This window comes from Neovison vison, chromosome 3 (assembly GCF_020171115.1).
Source record: "Neovison vison isolate M4711 chromosome 3, ASM_NN_V1, whole genome shotgun sequence".
NCBI lineage: Eukaryota > Metazoa > Chordata > Mammalia > Carnivora > Mustelidae > Neogale > Neogale vison.
Genome location: NC_058093.1, coordinates 162160087 through 162181058, shown reverse-complemented (window position 1 = coordinate 162181058; position 20972 = coordinate 162160087). Strand labels below are relative to the sequence as shown.

The following is a 20972-nucleotide window of genomic DNA, read 5'->3' as shown; positions in this document are numbered from 1 at the left end:
AAATACTACTAAAAGATAATCTGAATCTTGACAAAATTGTGGTAAGAGAGGCAGGTGGAAATAAATTGTTAAAATGGTTTTGGAAGCAGTTGGCAAGAGACATGACAGAGTTCACATCCTTTGAGTCAATAACACTCTAAGAAAGTTACATTCAATATATTCTTTGTTCAGTTTTAAAAACAACATGTCTATCTTCAGTGAAGTGTCAATTAGATGTCCATTTTGAAGAATTCATATTGCATAGAGAAAATTAAGATAGCTAACAATATATGCATATACTTTATATAGTTATATTAACTGATATGTATGGATAGGAAAAACTAGAGGCAAAACACAAAGATTAGCAGTGGTTAATATTCTTGTTTTTAGGTTTATGGGTACATTTTGTTTTCTATGACATAGGTATGAGTTTGTGTTTTTCCAATTTTTACTCTCCAAAAATAAAGTCATTTTAAATGGTTATTATCCATGGAAAACTTTAGAATTTCATTTTCCATTTTGTCACAATTAACATCATAATTGCCCAAGCCTGTTTCAACATGTTTTGATTTTCTGAAATATTTATTGGACCTATAAAATCTTACTGTGATAAAGAGTCTTAAAAATTGGGAGTTATCTTACTCTCTTCTGTGCTCTACTGCATCCTTGACCCCAGTTTCTAAAGAGGTAGGTACAAGATGGGAAACAAATCAGAGGAATGTGTTAAAATCAAAACAGGTATTACCTAACCATGAAAACATATCCGAATATTATTTGTATTTTGAAAATGTCAAGAAGGACCACTAGGAAAGTTTAATTTTGCAGGGCGTGTGGAACCGTTAACACCTCCTAGCCAAGAGCGTGTTGGGGCAAAGGGCAGTTCCTCGGTCCGGGGTTTGGGCCTGGTAGCATAGTGTGCTGTCTCACTCTGACTGTGGTTCGTGCCCGCTGTGGTGCTTGAGTATGGCTGCCCGTGCGTCTGATTCATGTCTACGCCATGTGTCGCATTATTTTGATGGTAATCCATGTTTTGTTCTGTGAAGGTAATCTCTCTCTCTTTTGTTCTGTTCATGTTCACACAGCTAGTTCAGAGAAGCTTGTTCACAACCAGGACCCTCTCCTTCTCTGTCTCCTTTCTCTGTCTTGCAGGAACTGAGGGTGGCTTCTGGTGTTTTGTGTGGCTTCATTTCCTTCCTGCCTCTCATCCACTTCATGATGTAATTCTTGGCACTTTTACTTCCTTTGTAGAGTAGGATGTGATGTCATAGAGAAGGGGACAGGGCTATCCAAATTCTCTCAATTGCTGGGAGGAGCTGCCCAGGTGTGCTGAGGGGCCTGTACTCAGGAAGAGAAACAGGGAATCCTCCACAGTGAGTAACCCCACTTTTGAGTGCACCCAAATTTCCGTTAAAACGTTGCCCAGTACGCTGGAGTTTCCTCTTCGGCCCTTTCTAGATTTAATCAGTCTGCCTTTTGGACATTCCCAGTTCAGCTCAATTTTCCTCCTTTCTCTCCCTTGTCCCCTCTCCCCCTCATTCTGCCATCCTGTGCCTCTCCCTGCCAGATTCCCTCTTCCTTGCTTGCTTACTTGTGTCTGTCTGTGTCTTTTGACCTTTTGCCCATATCTCTTATGAGAGACCATGAGTGTCCCCAGCATTGCCTGTCATTTGGGGTGATGCCCACCCTTTATATGGTCCATGCGCCCACAGCATCTCCTTTCAGTAATTCATAAGTACGCACCGTTCTACTTACAGTTCTCGCCTTTTTGTTTTCATGTCTCTATCTTTCCCGCCTTTCTCTGTGATCTAATCTTCCCCCTTTTCAGCTCTAAGATGCAGTTTCCTTCTTGCCTTTTTTTTTTTTAACCAATATTTTTACACATTAGTCCTCTTCCGTATACAGCTATGCCTATGTTTCTTTTTCCCTCTTCCCAGTTTTCAGGTGAGCTCTCCAGTGGCCTCCTCTGTGAGGACTGCTTTCCTTCTTTCCTGTGGGCATACCTGTTGCCATACCCTCTTTCTAGCGTAGCTCATATTGCTGGATTCTTTAAAGGACTTACCAACTATGGCTAAGGGACTGATCTGGACTGGGAAGAATGGGAACATTTTCTGGGAACTAGAGAGAGGGGAGAACAGGAAATGGGCCCCGATGGTGAAGGCTGGAATGGGGCAGGCTGTAAGTCACTGGAGAACCTTGACAAATAGAACCTTTGCCAGTGCTGGCTGCAATTTGGCCATGAAAGTTAGGTGAGATCGCAGAGCTATTTTGAACAGATTCAGAAGCCTTTTCAATTTCTAGTTTTTTAAAGCGACCCTGTTAATAATTATGATTGTTCTAGTAAATAATCACAAGTTAGAACTCTATAATGTGCAGAAGCTCTGTACAGCATCTTCAAGTAGGTGTTGTCTACCCTTGGAGGAAGTCATTGTAAGGATGCGTGTAGACTTGGGTCTCATACCTGGAGGTAGCCCCTGTCTATAGTCCGTGATGGTGAGCAGAGTGGACACTGTTGTTGATTGCCTTCCCTACATCCAATGAAATTCCTGGATAAATAAAGGAACTTGATTTCCAGGTCTGATGGTCTCATGCCTGTGGAAATAATGAGCCATGTCCCTTGCATTCCCCACACTTTGTTTAAAACAACTCCCTTGCACTCAAAAATAAGCAGGCCAGAAGGGGAGATAAAGAAAAATGGGACTCAGTTCATAAAACTGAGATGGGCTGAATGGGAAGAGGAAGGGGTTTACTTGAAATTAATTGAAAAAGGCAGAAGAAAGGAAACTGAGCTGAACTGGAACACACACTGTAATAACTTACTTGGGTTTTTGTATGCTTTTTTCTCCATTTTGGCCATGAAGGAATTTTTTTCCCTCTCTGTCTCTCTCTCTCTCTTTTTTTTAAAATACAAAAGAGGTTGATCAAAATGTGAATCCAATGAGGGTATTTCTAACCAGCACTTTGTTCCCTGCTGTTGGTAGTGTCCAGGCTCAATGTTTCCAAGGTCCTGGAGATTTAGGAAACATTTTAATAGCCTGAAAATCTGTCTTTAACCATAAAATATTCACAATTTTTAATAAAGGAAATTACAAACATTTATTGACTTTGTTTTCAGGTTTCACATTTTTTCTTTTTTTTTGTTTTGTTTTGTTTTGTTTTGGTGTGTATGCCTTTGTGACCTTTTTTTGAAGAATGACCCTATGTTGCAGAAATTGCCATAAATGTCCAGAAAAGAATTGCATTCTCACTTTGGACACCCAAACTGTGTGATGAAACCCTGTTTTGATATAACAGCCCCTTCCCCTTAAAAATTTTAAGGAAGCCTTGCATGATTCACACACATTTTTATTTTGTATGCTTCCCTACAATAATCTAGGAATTTTATGTTTATTTTTATTTTTTAGGCACTAGAAAAACACCCCAATTCACCAATGACAGCGAAGCAGATATTGGAAGTCATTCAGAAAGAAGGGTTAAAAGAAACAAGGTCAGTATTCATATTTACATTTTCTGTTTTCATTGCCACTAATTGCAAAGCAGTACCTGTATCTAGATTTTGATATTGTAGTTGATTGTGGATTCAGTAATTACCTGCAAATTCTTTTGTGATTGCCAAATATTTGGATGACCCAAGATTTCCTTGTAACTGCCTGTTGGCTTAATAAAATATATTAGACAGGTTAATATAGAATGTACTTTGTTAACGAAGAGCCTTGCTGCATGAATTAGCCCTTCATTGGAGTTACTCTTCTTTCTCTGTGTCTTGTAAGAGGAGCTTTTGTTTCTGAAAGTAAAGAGGAACACTTTTACAGGCTTAATAGATAGATCCCAGGTTATAAAGATTAGGTCACTCTGATAAAACTCAAAGTGTTAATAAACGTGGTTGAAAATTTAGTCGTCTTACATTTAGAAGTCCTCTGCTTGGAGTGTCATTACTCAGCTATTGAGCCTTTAAAAAATAACAATTTTATTGAGATATAATTCATATACCATAAAAGTCAAGCCTTTAAAAGGTATAGTTCAGTGGTTTTTAGTATTTTCACAGAGTTGTGCAGTCAACACCACTATCTAATTTCAGAACATTTTCATCACCTTGAACGAAAGTCCATCCCCCTTAAGCAGTCATTCCCCTTTCCCAACTCCTTCTACCCCCTGGTAACCATGATTCGACTTTTTGTGTCTGTGGATTTGACTGTTCTGGACATTTCATATAAGTGGAATTGTACAATATGTAGCCTTTTGTGTCTAGCTTCTTTCACTTAGCAAAATGTTTTCAAGGTCCATCCCTGTTGTAGCATGAATCAGTATTTCATTCCTTTTTTGTTGCCAAATAATATTCCATTTTATGGATATGTACTCCATTTTGTTTATCTATGATGAGCCTTTATTTAGTAATTAATGTTACAGTTTTGGCTTAAGCCACCAGTTGAGTGCCATATTGATATTACACAGGGAGAAAAAAGAAGTTTGTTATGAAATAAAATACATAGAGCTGTCATATGAGTGTGTAATCATCCATGTTACATAGAGCAAATTACTTTTGTATGAAGTTATCTACCTATAAGCCATTTGAACATACAGTAGTTGCAGCTTTGTGAAAATCAGAGCTGCAGAGCTATCTTTTGGGTGTTTTTACTGATACCGAGATAGAACTGCTGAGAGAAAGGAAAATCCTCCTGAGGCCAACTTGTCCTAAAAAAATCAGTATCATCTGTAACCCCTCTTACTGTAAAAGGTAGATAACATCAGCTTCTCGCTGTTTAAAATGCATCCTTTGTAAGTCTCATCCACAAACATCACGATTTAGAGGGGTGTAAGACATCTGGCTCAAATTTTCATCTATGTGTTGGAGGCTTTCTCTCCCTGTTCTGAAGACACAGCCTAAGATAATGTAGCTACACCATTTGGAAGAGTCGTGTCCCCAGCAAACTGGAGGCCACAATGGGGAGAGAAGCCACTGACAGAGCCTAACAGCTCTGGTAAGGGTGATCTTGTTCTCTGAAGCTAGATGTCAGTGTGAAGAGTTAGGGAGCAGAATGGGGACCCCTGAAATTAATTTTCTCCTTGCTGCCTGTCGAAAACCCTGAAAATATTTATGCCATTTAGAAAGCACTGGAAATGTTTGTGCTGCAGCCAAAAGAAAAGAGGAGGTAAAAAAAAAAAAAATCTAAGGATATCAACTCCTGTTGAATGTGGGCTCTGTGCCAGTGGAATCTGCCCATGTAGACATAAAAAGCATCTCCTGGAAGCAGACATTTGAAATTTGTTCATTACAATATTCTTCTCAACAAGAGTGACTGTGCTGCCGTCACTTATGTACCCTGAGATATAAAATTCCTGTACCATGCCTCTGAACAGCATTTTAATTACACTTATTATTGTAACAGCATTAGTTCCTATTTTTCAAAATGCTGGTCTTCCCGCAACGGTATATGAAAGGGCTTTACGCATATGTAGTTAACAAAACAAAACATGAAACAGCTTCTTTAAAGAATACTGAAGTGGAAAGACGTAACCTGCTATTTCTTGAATATAACCCTCCCTCTCTACCCCCTCCACCCAATTATTGTGTCCTTCCATAAGGAAAAAAAAAAAACATGTTTGTTGTTACAAATACTGATGAGCCAGTATGGTAATATTGGATGTACCTGTGAGGAATTCACAAGTGGGATAAGAAAGGGAGCAGGCAAAGAAAGAGACCCTGGTTCTCCCTAAGTTCTATTCGGTAAAATCAGCTCTGCATCGAAGGACCTCAGACTACACATTTTCGTTTGTATTTCTTTCTGCTTTCTTTGAGTCCTCTCTCTCTTGCCAGTTGTGATCTGTTATTTATGGCCAGTGTGTCTGTGACCACTCTTCCCTTGCTTCCTGGTTTGCTTATGAGAATCATCTCTAAAACAGGAGTACACGCTTTGAGTGAGTTTTGGGCTTTGCTACCTGTCATGTAGGTTGTTATATTTTGCCCACTTACTGTACTCTTTTGCTACCTTCCCAAGTTCCTAAATGCTTTCCAAATATTTATGGTAGCAGAGTAAATGAAGTGTAACTGTATCTATTTTTCTTAAGTTACATTTAGAAATTCCACCATCATAAGTCACACATGGCAGCTTAATTTCTTTGGGTTTTATGATATGCCTGATTGAATGGAGGGGGAGGGGAGTGCTTGTGAAAGTTGCTAAGGTTGCTGTCACCTGCTGGTGGTCTTGGTGGTTGAGAGGTTATGGTAGTGGTCATCCCCCAAACAGTCCACCACTGTACCTAACATTTCTAGAAAAGAGAAGATTGGGTCTTAATCCATCATCATTCTGAATCTGGGTTTGAAGTTATACCATTTGTTTCAAGTTTCATTGGCGGGGGGTGGTCCTTCATTCTGTGTGGTGTTGGCCTCACTGTCCTGTAATTTTGTCCTTGTTTGTCTACCTGCATCCGCCTGTGGGCTCTTTAAGAGCAGGGTATCTAAGACTCCTGGCACTCAGCAGATAGTTAATCAATATTTGTTGAGTAAATAATCTTCTTTCTCAAGATGTTAATTTTCGGGTGCTTAGTATTGACTTCTATTTGGTGTTGGAATTTTCTTTTTAACATTATATGTTGTATTTTTCCGTCCTATTTAATATTTTGTATGTTTTAAGCAAAAAGAACCTAACAGTTTTGTGGGAATCCCATTAAATATATGCATGCTGATCATCTCTGGCAGATACCATGTGAGAAAGTAAGGCTATTGTGCTGTTGCCTGTTTTCAAACGCTCTAAGTGCCTCTGGCTTAAACTTGTAATTTGTAATAGAAAGCACACCAATAATTTTGGCAAAGCTGATACGAGTATTTGAAAGAGTTCAGTATATGTGATATTAATTTATTTGACTTCGATGAAATTCTTGACATTTTATGCTTTTTCTCTTTTCAAGTGACACTTTAAATTGCCTACTTTTTTATGTAGACATGATAAAAAGAGGACAGCTTTTCTATATCATGTTCTTTGTATCTTTTTCATGTTATCAATAAAAATGTGTAGTGTGTGATTAATTTCTATTTGGAAAAGATAGACCGAAAAAAGTACTTTCCATATGGTTTTTAAAAAAGGTCAGAAGGACATATGATTTTTGTTGAAAAAATAGAATCATGGCATGATTTCCTAGAATTTTTAATGAAAACCTATTGGGTAGGTTTTTATTCCCTTCTGTATAATAACATAGAAGATTTTTATCAATATAATCTAAGTATTGGCTTTACTGATTCTGAGTATTCGCAGGGTTCTGTTACTTAGGGTTGATGAGTTGTGAACAATCGGTAAGACATAGCTGTTTGGGATGCTTTTCATATGATCAGGATCTTATCGTCGTCCATCAAATAGCCATGCTGCTCGTATAGAGGGGATAAAAATATGTGTATTCCAGTCTGCTGCTTTTGTGGATGGATATTTGATATGCCTTTTTGGACTGCTTGACTAAACATTCCCCCTTCCTCAGGGAGTTAGGGTGCCACTGCAGAATATGGTCTTGTCCGCAGTAATTTCAGTACATGTACTGCCAAAGTGAGCACTTGTCTCCAGTAATTAGAAAGATGTTCACAGACAAAGAGAAGTAACTCCAGTTACCATGTTGGTTTGGATAACATTTGGGGTTGTCCTAATTCTGCTTTTCTGTTTTTGGTTTGCTTATTCAGAAGTTCTAATTCCTTTACAAAGAGGACTGAGGGATTTTTGATGCCCGAGGATACGTTTTTCTCTGCTCATGTAATTTTTAAAGAGATGCTTCCAAAGAAGTATGTGCTCTCATGTAGGGACACCTCCAGGGGCAGCAAGGGCAAGCAAGCAGGCTTGCAGCACTTCCCGAGTGAGAGCAGAACAGTCATTCCTCAGCGAGGGTAATGTCTTATGTGCTGGGCGTTATCATTACAAGATACCCGTCATTAAGGTAGCATGAACCTTGATTTAGTTTTCACATTATTTGCTAATAGGCAAATAGTTCTATAGTGGAGATAAGGCAGTGGCAACCCCCTCCCCCAAACACCCCACATACACAAAGCAATTAAAAAAACCTCTGTTGGCTTGGGGGCAGGGCACTATTTATGAGGTACATTTTTACAAGATTATAGATGTCTTACTTTACAAAAAATCTGTTAGATTTCATCAACTGTTTGCAGAGCAACAGCCTATAATTACGTATCACAGTAGGGACATTTGAAAAGCTTTATGAACAGTCTCTGTCGTGTTCAGTGTTACTCAGAATATGGATGTATTTTTGATTTTGCAGTGTGATACATGCAATTGACAGCCCAAGATTTTGTAATTATTCTGGTATCATTGAGAACTTTTTTTTTACCCCCACTGATAATTCTTAGAATAAATTTGTTTTTAGCTACTTGCCTTAAGGTTCTGCATGTTTTCTGTTTTGTAGTCCATGTTATGATATGCTGAAATTAGGATCTCTGCTTCTTACTGTGGTTTATTAAAGATGTTGCATTTTTCTAGGGGGATAAATGTCAGAAAATTCTATTACCATGTATAGTGACAAACAATAAAATTTCTTGGCATTTCTCTTGGTGAGATTTACGTTTCTAATTAGTACTCTAGGAGATGATTCTTTCTCGCTGCTGAAATGTTTTGTCTAGAGATAAGAAAGAAACACAAATAATTTCTACTGCAAAATCAATTCTTATCTCCAGACTCCATGTTGGCATCTTCCTTTCACACTGAAATGGTGGTCTCGTTTGTGCTGAGGCATTTTAGAATTACGTGTGAACTTGCACTGTCACCCCTGCCATTGGCTAACATCTGATCCTCTCATTGTGTAAATGGTGGGCATGGTCAGCTACTTAGAGGGGGCAGATGAGGCAGAGGCGTTATATTAAACAGAAACACAGGACAATCTGCATTTATTTAGACATGTGTGTAGCTGTGTGAATGTGAGTGTGTAAGCGAGCCTTGAGAATAATTTACCTCTTTGCTGATAGAAAATTTTATTTGTCATCATTACTCAGGTTAGAAGTCTCAATCAGTCATTCCCAACTCCCCCCTCTGATGTCCCTGTGGCCAGTTGGTTCTTGGGTCGTGTTAGTTCTACTTCTTAATTACATCTTTCTTTGTATTCCTACTTCTTGCCATTCAGTCTTTGCACTTACAATTTTTTAACTAGATTACTGTAGTGTCTTCTTATCTGGTCTCTTTAAACCCAGTCTCCCCCACTTTAAGTAAAGTTCTTTTCCCCCAAACAAACACTACCAGCTGTAGTAGGATTTCTTAACTGATAATCCACAATATTTCAGAGAATATATTGCACCTAGCAAACTATGAATCAATAGGTATTGTCCATTGTCTGTTTGGTGATAATTAGTTGAAACTGGGTGTGGAACTTTTTTCCTAGTCACATGATAACCTAAATAAATGCGTGCTATTCTGATAATGTAGGGTTTATGATGTAAATGATGAATGGATACATTATATCTTAAAGTTAGAAGGGATTTTGAATTTGCAGTCTGGTCATTGATGCATATATTTTGTTCTTCCCCAAAATCATCACTTAAAATGTCATTCATTGGCATTGTACATAATTAACTTGCTTTAAATTAAATGGTGTAAAACTGGTTAAATAAGAATTCAGAAGTGATACGTGGATATCACTAATTGTTTAAAAGTAACTTTGCAGTCTGTCACAAATTAAACTGTTTAAGCTTCATTTATTTATTTATTTATTTATTTATTTTAGTTTTAGGTGTACAGCGTAGTGATTTGACAGTTCTGTACATTACTCATTGCTCACCATAAATGTAGTCACCATCTGTCACCATATGTTATTACAGTAATATTGATTGGATTCTCTATGCTGTACTTGTAATCTCCATGACTTATTTATTTTAAAATGGGAAGTTTGTAACTCTAAATCTCATTCTCCCATTTCCTCTAAACTTTTATTTTCCTAATTATGGTTATTTTTCTTTTTGTGAAAAAGTAATTCAGGATAATAAGATTATATATTCCTTTGGCAGCATTTCCTGAGTTAAAAAGTAATCATGTGAAACATTGCCCTACAAGGTAGGGTCCCAACTGCTAGCACCCCCTGATCAAACTGGATGTGGGCAGATTTAAAGCCTTAGTAGCCAAGCATCTGCTGTTGTTGCCACAGGTAGCTACTTGCCTTCTACTGTGACTTTTCCTGTGTTATCTTTTCATGATTTAGGAAGGTAGAAGTGGAGCCCCATGAGGCATTTATGAACTGTGTCATGCGTGTGCACACAAACTCACACACGCAGCGTGTAATTACCACAGTGTTCCATAAGAGGCTAGAAGATTGGGTTGCCAGAAGAAGTAGCACTTGTCTGCTGGAATGCCTCATACCGATGTCATAATCTGGACTGGGACTTTTCCTAGTTCGCTGAGTGAACTCGTATTAATAGTGACTGGCTTAGTCTTCTCAGGCTGTCATAACCAACATAACCAAACCCTGTAGACTGGGTGGCTTAGACAGTAGAAATTTACTGTTGACCATTCTGTAGCCTAGTAGAAGTCCTAGGTCAAGGTCCAGCACAGTAGGTTTCTGGTGACGGCTCTCTGACTGCTTTGCAGATGGTCCCCTTTGCACTGTCTTCACATGTCCTCTCCTGGGCGTGTGCGTGCAGAGAGACAGAGGGTGAACTCTTTGCCGTTTCCTCTTATAAGGACACTACTCCTATCAGATGGGGCCCCATCCTTATTAGACCTCATTCAACATTAATCACTTCCTTAGAGTCCCCATCTTCAAATACAGCCACGCTGGGGCCTATGCTTCATCATAGGAATTTGGGGGGCACAAAAATTCAGTTCATCATAGTGATTCAGAGCTTGGAACTTTAGATTGCCAGAGCTCATGGCAAAACATGAGAATATTTCTAGGATTTGGGATATTTGATTAATCTTGGAGGGTGTTCACAACACTATGCTTAACCTTGTACTGTGCTTCTGTTTTTACATACTCTTAATGTGTATTTTCGTATGTTATTCTTAACATGTAAACCAGCAGAACACTCAGCTTAAGTTTTGTGTTCAAGTACAGTGTGTATATTCATATAACATAAATTGATTTGGATTTTATTTGAAGCCTTTGGTAAAAGTAGCTGTGCTGACTGCATGTAACCCTCAAGGCATCAATATTCACTAAAGAATGCAATTATAGCTAAGAAATGGCCATTTCTTAAAACATCTCTTTATTCTGTCAAGCTTTCTTTCTCCATTCTTCCAAATAATTGAACAAAAAAAGGTAATTTAGGTGATTTCAGCTTTATCAAGATCTAGGTATAATTTACTCCCGAAATACTGAGCACTCTATAAATATTTCAGTGCAGAAATAGAAGCAGAAATGGATATAAAATTACATTGTATGTGAGTCTAAGTATCCTATGCAGATGAAAACCTTTGGGAAGGAATAGGCATTAAACTGGGGTGATTTTATTTAATCTTTTTCTAAGTAGTATTTTTCTCTTTATCTCTTAATTTCATTGCTTGTGGTCTTAATTGCCACATGCCTGTGATTTTAGTTTTGCTCCGTTGTTTTGAACTTGACAACATAATTCAAATGCAAAACATTTGATATGCTGACATGGGGACTTCTTTTTATAGTTGATTTGTTTTCAGAAGAATGAAAATTATGACGTTTTGTTAAGCCAGGTTTTCTAAAAGCTATGGCGTGTAATTCCTAAGAACAAGTCTTAGTTCCTTCAGGACAATTAAGGACTATTTATTCTGCAACTCCAGATATGCTTAGATGCAGAATCAAATTGATACTGTGGATTGGGATCCTGCCTGAAATTTGGGTGATTTCTATTTTTTTTTTTTTAAAAGAAGTTAAGATCTGTTGTAGGTGCTGCGCAAGGCTTGGGCTCAGGCTCAGCCCTGTCTTCAGTCTGACCAGGTCTGTAGGTGAAAGGCTTTGTCTGGTCCCTGCTGGTCAAGTTAGGGGCATCAGAGAAAAAACAAGAAAATTGTGGAGATGTCAGTATCATAACATGACGGTAATCAATTAGATACTTACTAAGTGCACTCAGTGTGCTTACTGTGTTAGATCCTGAGGTTTTGTGGAAGCTTTAAGGCATGTGTTCATTACATTAACATTTATGAAGGACATACTATGTTACTGAGAGGGTAGAGATCGCTGGAATAATGAATGAATAAAATGTAGTCCTTGCTTTTAAAGAATTTAACAACATGGTTCCAGACCATTTTTCTGTGTCATTTAATTAGGTCTTTTAATCTCTTCTCTGTGAAGCATGTCTTCTGCCTAGTGCATAATGATGAAAAAATATATGTATAGTTAGTTTTATATAAATATAAATATACACACACACTTAGTTTTTAAATTTAGGAATTTCTAATTCTCTCTTGAATTCTTGATAAAATATGAGATATTCCAACATGTCAGACAGTATTGTCTTTCCATCACAAATATAAGACCATTACAGTAAGGAATTCACATCTTCAGATCCATTAATCTGTTTGACATAGGGCTGAGATACCATGCTTTATACAAATTAATGAATAGGGGCTTGATGGTTAAAAGGATTCCTAATTTTTAAAAATCATTTTCTTATATTAGACCCAATGCTGAAGACTTTACATGAATTATCTTTTTAAAAACTTTGTGGTGGGTCAATGATATTTTATGACCCATTTCACAGTTAGGGAAATTGAAGCAGGTGCGGTTAGGTAACTTGAGACCATTCACTTAGCTAGCAAGTGGCAAATCTTAGATTTGATGTCTGATTCAGAACCAATTGCATTTAACCTTTTTAAAATATTTGTAGCCTGAGCCTAATAAGATTTTGATTAAGGGAAGTGTTGGTTATGTGATTCTATTAAGTAAATTACCTCCACCCCAAACATATCCCCTTTAGCAGCTTTTCAGGCTAATTGTTGAGTGTCTTATATATTACTTAGTGAGGTTAAAGTCGAGCCTATGGATAGGTACATTCAGACTCTTCAAGTTTTTAGCCTAATTACAAATAGGATTGAAAGGTGAAAAAGACATTCATAATCTATTTAAATTTGGGGAATGCAAAGCCTCAGGTGAGTTTTTAACTCTTATGCTTGTCCAACAAGAAGGTGACTTCTTGTGAACATTTGGGCTTACAGACAGCAGCAAAGCATATTTGAATGCACTGTTTGTTTTAGAAGGTAATGCTGTGAGGACAGGAAGCACGCCTCAGGTAATGGGAGGATCAAAGGCTTCATAGGATTCTCACCATATCGTTGTTGGTATTGGACTTACAGATTGAAACTTGTTTCTGGGAAGCTTGCAAACTGTGACCAGTCAAAGCGTAATTGCTAACAAAATGTAGATAATCCAAACAGTGATTTTAGAGGGGGCAGCGCCTCCATTTGTGAAACATCCAAATGAAAATAGATGGGACTGACTAAACCATGCTTAGATGGGGGAAGGGAAGGCTAAGTTACTAACCTTGTTCTCCTTGTAAGAGGTGCATCTAGGGGAAGAAAAGGAGGCCTGAATGAGAGAGTGAGTATGGTTTCAGAAGCAGCATTACTGCCTTTTTGGGGGGAAATTATGGTAAGCAGAGAATGAGCAGATGTACTTTACTGTCATTGGTAATCTATAGCATGACCATTTATCCATCCTTCCTCATCTCATCCATCCATTGTATTTCCACTGGGAGGTAGAAAAACACGACTCTTTCCTTTTTTATTTTTATTTTTCATTTTTCAAAAGACAGATGTAAAATTTCCAAGTGGAGCACGTTCTCCTTTAGGCCACTATAGCTAACCTGAATTCATTACTTAGTTCTTTTCCAGCGTGTCCGCATGAAATACAACAATTTGTACAATGGTTATTTTTCAATTTGTGGCTTAATTTGTGTTTATTGAAGGTGACCTGCTGGTTCTACATACAGAAAAATGGCATTCATGAAGATTTGTTGGGAAAAGTTGTCGATGGTAGTAAAGTCTAAATGGCTCTAATCTTAAATTCTGAAGTATTAAGTTGAGCAGAGGTCACTTTGGAATTCCCCTACACCTTCACCCTAAGAAGAAAAGTGCTAAAGCAGGAATATAGAAAGTATTATTTGGAAATACTCAGAACAGTTTTCACTGCTCACTTATTTTATCCAGCCCCAATATTAAAATGGCTAACTTGATTTTTCAAGTTAGAATTTATATAATTTACTATTTTTAGTTCCCACCCTTTGGCTGCCACCTAAAACTTAATTTTCAAAGTTTTATAAATTAGTTTGGGTATGAGATACAATGGTATATTCTTCTTTTCTCATAAAAGAGTGATCAGGAATTGTATAATAGTATCTGTAGAAATTTGAGTTAGGAGCAGATAATTATCTAAATTTTAAATGTAGTCTCTTCCTCACTCAATTTTCAACCACCTGGTCACCTAAGCAATTTCCAGTCTTTTTAAGAAGAGTTTCTTGGGATAAAAGAATGGTGGGCTGAATGATTCCTAACAGCTAAAGAAGTAGACTTTGGAAAGTCAGGACTATTTTACACAAGGGGCCATTTGCTATTACTGTTACTATCCGACTCTAAGCAATGCTTTTGAGAATTTATTTGAAAGCAAGCTTCCTTTAGAACAGTTATTTACTACATTGGGTTGCAATCTGAGATGAAGTTTAACTCAGTACTAGAACATTCCGTTTCTGGTAAGGACTTTGCAGATCATATAGTCCTCAACTTTTATTTTACGGATCAATAAGCCAATGCTTAGAGAAGATGAGTGGTCTGCGTAATAGAACTAGTAAATATTTGACTCATCTTCAAACTTAGATGAGGCTGATCAGTTCTGAATTTAAGAATGTGCAAAAGCCTAGTAGTAAGGGAAGGCAAGACCACATTAAAAAAAGAAGATAAATCTACTCTAAGGTACTGTTAGAAGGGACATGTCTTTCAATTGATTTTCCTGAAGTGATGGGTTTTCATTGATCCAGTCCCCCTCTGTTACCTGATTTTATGTGCCTCCAGTAGTACATATTTGTAACACTCTTGGCAGGAGTTAGGGGTGCGGGAGAGACTGTACTGTAATTTATACATCAACTAGTGATCCAATATTCTCGAATTTGGCCTCAGTAGCTCCCTTGTTGCCATCAGGACCTTGCTCAAGGGACTTTGGGAAAAACGGGGGAAGAAGTTGCAACCACCCATGTCCCTTCCTCTGTGGGCTGATGTAGCTAGCCAGTGAGCTCAGTAAAGCACAATGCCTTAGATCATTTTATTGACTATTCTTATTCCAGTTATTCTTTGGAATGCCTGCAATATGAGGTAACATGGGAAGGGAGGGTGAACAGATTTGCGTGCAGACAAGCTGATGCACACGGGTCATCCGGCAGCCGTTCTCCTCTGTTCAAATTTCTCCCTGTGCTCTTATAGCCTGCTTGCTTTCTTCATTCACACTCTGATCACGTATTTTTGTTGACTTATTAAATTTTCCTCTATTCACTATAAAAAATGGATAGCAATTAAATATTTAAATGTAATCACAATAAAACTGAGTGGACTGAGAAGTCCAATATGTAAATTGTCAACTTACAGCAAAAATCTGCTTTTCACTTATCGATTCTTTTTTCTGGCGTGGATAACTCATTTCACTTTTCTCATAAATGGATCTTTAGTATATCAGTGTGGTATGGAATATCTGTCATTATTTTATGGATTAAGTGAGGTTAAACTCAATATAATTTGGAGCTATCAAATTCTTATGAATTCATGATATGTTGTCTTATTCCTCACTTACAATATGATAGTATTGATTTCTGAACTTTCCTCTGCCTAGGGTTGTTATATAGATTACAATTTAAAAATAGATTTGAAAGCCTTTTATAATTATATGTTGCTGACCATATTAAACCCTTTGCAATTAATTTAAATATGTTCAGGTTATTTTCATTAGGTTTTGAGAATTGAGATCCAAGAAATTACTTTGATTTTGCATTTACTTTATAGCATATCCTATTTATATAAGCTAGTGTATAATTTTGCATGCATATCATGAAGTGCCAGAATAAGTGATGAAACAAAATAAAAGTTAATTTCTCACATTATATTTGGAAGGTAGGTAGTCCCAGGAATGAGGAGATAATTTTGCTACATCAGGCTATCCAGGGAGTCAGGGTCCTTCTGTCTTATCGTTCCCATTATCCTTAGGATTCTGTCCTCATCCTGATGGTCTAACATGGCTTGCCACCAAATCCATGTTCCAAGAAGCAGCTGGGAGAAAGGACACATGCCATCCCTTTATTGATACCTTCTGAAGGTGGAGTGTAATGGTTTTCCTCTTGTCCATTGGCCAGATATAGAGTTGCACTTAGCTAAACGGGAAGCTGGAGAATACAGTCTTTGTAGGGGGCATGTTCCCAGCTAGAAGAAAAGTCTTCACTATAGGGAAAGGTAGCTATTGAAGAGCAACTATCAGCCTCAGCTCTATCTGTTTTTAAATTAAATTTCATTCCTTGGCTTGGTATAGGTTAAATATGTATTATCATATTTGACATTTGAAAACATAATTACTTATTTACTTGACTTCATGCAAACCTTCCATATATTTTCAAGTCTCTCTGACTCTGCTCAGCCTGTAATGACCTTCACATTTCTTGTCCTCTTCCCCCTACCTCCAAAGCCCAGTGCCAATGTCCTATACCATTTCCTTAATAAAGAATTCTTTAATTCTAGCTCTAATTCATTATTTTATCCTTCCTATTCCATTATAACATAATATGTGTGTTCTTTTGTTGTAGCATCTAATAAACTCTCTCCGATTTTCTCTTGTTATAATAGGACTGCAATTTCCTTAATGGTAGAGTTCATGTCTCATTGATTTGTCTCTTCCCCATGGTGCCCTTCATGTAATAGGCTCATGATAGTTTCTGATTGAGTGAATGGAAATTTTAATCCTCTATTTCTGCTTCTAGCATAATGTGTTATCCTGGATAAGTCACTCAGTCTTTTTTTTTTTTCTTTTAATCTTTCCAGTAAAATGGGGGGAAATTGCAACTCTTTATCTGCATCATAAGACTGTTATGAAAACAATATAATTTGGAAAATGTGCTATCAATTGTAAGATATTTGATTAATGACATTTTTTTTTTGCTGCCTTATCAGGAATTTGGGGAAATTAATCAAGATTAAATAGATTTCAAGTCAAATTTATATTCTAAGATATTCCACAGTAGTGTTTTTTGCACATTGATGCCAAAAGGTTGTTTTAATAAGTATGCAATGTTATTTAATACCTAAGTTTTTATCTAAGATTTCTTAAATTAGAAAAGGGATTTTAGTTTTTGTTCTTAGCTCAGATGCAGTGATAAGATTGAAAGCCATTGTAACTTCATTGAGCAGATTCTGAATTTTTTTTTAGACTGATTTATTAATTTTTAGAGAGAGAGAGCATACAGGCATGTGAGCAGGGGGAGGAGGAGGGGAAAAGGGAAAGAATCCCAAGCAGACTCCCTGCTGACTGCAGAGCCAGATGCTAGGCTTGATCTCAAGAGCCTGAGATCATGACCTGAACCACAGTCAAGAGCTGGACACTTAACTAAGTAAGCCACCCAGGTGCCCCAATCCTGAGTTGTTTTTAATACATCTGTCAATGTCAGTGTTGGAACGCTAGGATCAGGGATTTTCCCAATTTATAATATACCAACAAATAAATAATTTTCTATTAAATGAGATGGTTTTGGGGGTGTCCTTTTTGTAACTGAGAAACTTTTTCTAGCTAGCTTTCATATTTGGGCAACTTCAGCCTTTAAAAAAATTTTTAAGATTTGTTTGTTTGAGAGACAACATAAATGTGCATAGTGGGGAGGGACAGAGGTGGAGGGAGAGAGAGTGTCAAGGAGACTCTGTGCTGAGTGCTGAGGCCGACAACAAGATTCGATCTCAAGACCCTGAGATCATGACCTGAGCTGAAATCAAGAGTTGAACGCTGAACTGACAGAGTTATCCAAGTGCCCCTGGGCCACTTTAGCCTTTTGAATGAATGATATTGATGAGGTATTTCCTCCTTTCCCCACCCTCCAGCCTTCTGTGTATTGACATGGAGTGTCCTGACAGAACCTCCTGCTAATTACCTGATTGGTGTGTGTGTGGCGGGGGAAGGGGCAATGTGTCTCAGAGTCCTGTGTATTTTTCCTATCATCCAAATTCTGTTTGATATTTGATCATGAAGCTTCAAATATACAAAATGAAATTTTGGAGTATAGACTTCAATAATAATAAAAAAAAACAACTTTGCTATCTCTGAGGAGGTCTCCATTTAAACATGTAGGAAATGATTAATTATTTGGAAAATCTGTGTCATTATTTGTGTGCTTCTGTCATTAAGGTTCTCACAGTTTTGGCTTGTTTAATATGTATTAAATGTTCAAAGTATACTGGGAGTTTTCCATTATACTGAAATGGAAATGCTTTCTATTACACTAAATATAGGACAGAATATATTTTACTTTCGAGTAGTGATCTGATTTCCAAGATTCTACTAAATTACATGCATGCTAATACTTAGCTTCTGTTGATTACTACCATTACTCCTACCCTGCTACCTGTTTATCATTTAAGATGCAAATTGTCGCCTCCCCTGGGCAATGTTCCCTATGATTCCCAGGCAGAAAGACGGTTCCTTCTTCTATATTTCAAGGGATGTTTTAAATGTATTTTATCACAGGTGTTTTTGTTTATATGTATTTCTTTCATTTAAACTATAAATTGCAAGATAGCTAGTAGCCTACCTTACTGATGTTTGTATATCCTGTGTTCATAGATCATAGAAGATATCTCAGCAAATGTTTGTTTGACTGAACATATATCATTTATAGACATCTTTAGCTGACATATATATATAAGGGTTGTTCTGAGAAGACTCTCATACTCACTCTAGTTGGTCAGACAACAGAGGGTTAATATATCAAACAAGAGGACTTAAAATTTTAGGAGGAAGAGCATTGTGTATTGCTAAGCACCAAGTGGACTGTAAGTTTGAGCTATCAACCAAGTGGTCTATCCCTTTCAGGGTAGTATTTTCTAGGTCCTTTGCCTAGGTGATCCATTTAGTTTCTGCATTTTCCTTATGAAAGCTATGTCACTTTTTATGAGATGCAGTGGAGTTAGTGGAGAGTGTCCAGAAAGAAATGTATATATAGTGAGTATTATGTTTGATATAAATCTCAGGTCCAAACCAGTCTAGTAAATTTCTGGGTATTTGGTATCAGTGGAATAGTTGACTTGGGAACCAACATATATGGAGTGGTAAAGGAGGCAGTGCACTGGATGGACTTTCCTGAGAATTTTCATTTTAGTACAGCCTGGATGTAGCTGACAAGGATGGGATGAGTCTGGCCGGTAGAGCAAGTGATATGGATATTAGAAGACAGAATTCTATTTTAAATGGAATTATATATGACAAGTTGTCAGATAGCCATTTGCTTAATGCAAATAATAATTTAGGGTAAGTACATAGGAAATAATGCTACAGAGATTTAACCCATTTAATTTTATTTTAGGCACATTCTAGAAATAGAGAAACAGTAAAATTTTGTGCTGAGATTGAAAGTTTTAGTTTTTAGTATTAGTTTAGGAGAAAGGGGAAGCAAAAAGGAAAAACATAGCCTTTAACATTGTAATAAAAGTTTCAAGATGATAAAAATAGTGCATTCTCTGGTTTAACTTTGAAAACTCTATATAATGTCTATTTGTTTCTTAAAAGCCTATTCATTAAGCAGGGAGAGGAAAAATTGATATTTTAAATGTTGATTTGTTCTGGTTATTTAACATATAATAGCTCTTGGGGCTTCATTGATCATTTCCTTTTTTTTTTTTTTTTTTTCCCCTTTTTATTCCTACCATTTGAAGTTGATAATCATTCAAAGGTTTCTGGTCCTGTCTGCATGAAGAGCAAGTAGAGAGTTCCTTGCTCAGTAGAGATTCTGATAATACAGTCAAGGCTAGGGTAGCTAGGATTATGAAAGTGGTGTCCACATAGTGGGGTTCAGGAGGAAGAAGGCACACATTTGGTAATAAGAAACAGAGCTTTGAGAGTTAATCTGGCATTGCTTTCTCATCTCCCAAAAAAGCCAAGGTTTTTTGTTTTTATTTTTTTTCTGGTTTTTTGTTTTTTTTTTTTTGAAACACAAACATAGTTTGATCCATATACCAAGTTTAGAAGATCAGCCTTGGAAACCAATATTGTGTTTTCTCTCTTCCCTTCAGGACAGAGTATATTCCATTTGGGACCACCTCAACTACCTTCCCAGGCAGCTCCAGGTCTTCATACGCTGTCAGTTTACTTTCTACTATGAAAAGGATCTTTCCTTGAATGTTCATATTCCACCTTGAGAAGGCGATCTATATATATATACATAAACATAGGATGGATTAAGCAGCTGTAAATAAATATGACATAGTAGAAGAGTGGTTTGTGGGAGTTTTACTATATATACACATATATAATATTTTCCAGTCTGGTTTCAGACCCCGGCATGGCTTGGAGACAGCGTTGGTGTGTATGAAGGATCTTCCTCGAATGAAGGATTTGGGACAACTTTCCATGATGATTATATTAGAGCCTCAGCTGCTTTCGTGTTGGTCATGAGGTGATGCTGAACCGAATGCTTGAACTAGCAGCAGTGGCTGGGATTGCATTGGAGTGGTTCCGTTCATTCCTTCCGGGTAGGTACCAGCTAGTGACGGGTGAAAATGGACATTGAGGGTCTTCCTGTGTGGAACCGCGTGGTCGTCACTCACTTCCCCGTTCATGTTTCGTGGGTTTGAGAAGACAACTAGACACCTGAAGGCCAGGCAGTGTGATTTGAATGACTGTGTCGAAGGTTATGAGGGTGATTCCCAGATGGATGTCGCTCACATACGTGATTTCTGTTTTGTCAGTGTGACAGTGCAGACTAGCCTCGAAACCGAGAAGTGTGACTTGTTGGAAAGGGAAAATTCGGGCGGCCCTGGTGTGCTTTCTAATTCCTCTGTCTGAGTTACAGTTTGTGTAAACCGTGGCCATATTTTGACTACCAA

General features: G+C 37.4%; 1 protein-coding gene across 1 annotated transcript in view; it reads left to right on the top strand.

Annotated features, from left to right (window-relative positions):
* Positions 1-20972, top strand: part of ASXL3 (ASXL transcriptional regulator 3) — a 182794-nt gene that overhangs the window by 28534 nt on the left and 133288 nt on the right. Inside the window, exon 2 of the mRNA XM_044243202.1 lies at positions 3381-3463. Coding sequence (XP_044099137.1) covers positions 3408-3463 — 56 coding nt within the window. The 5' untranslated portion in view covers positions 3381-3407. The remainder of the gene's footprint in view (positions 1-3380; positions 3464-20972) is intronic.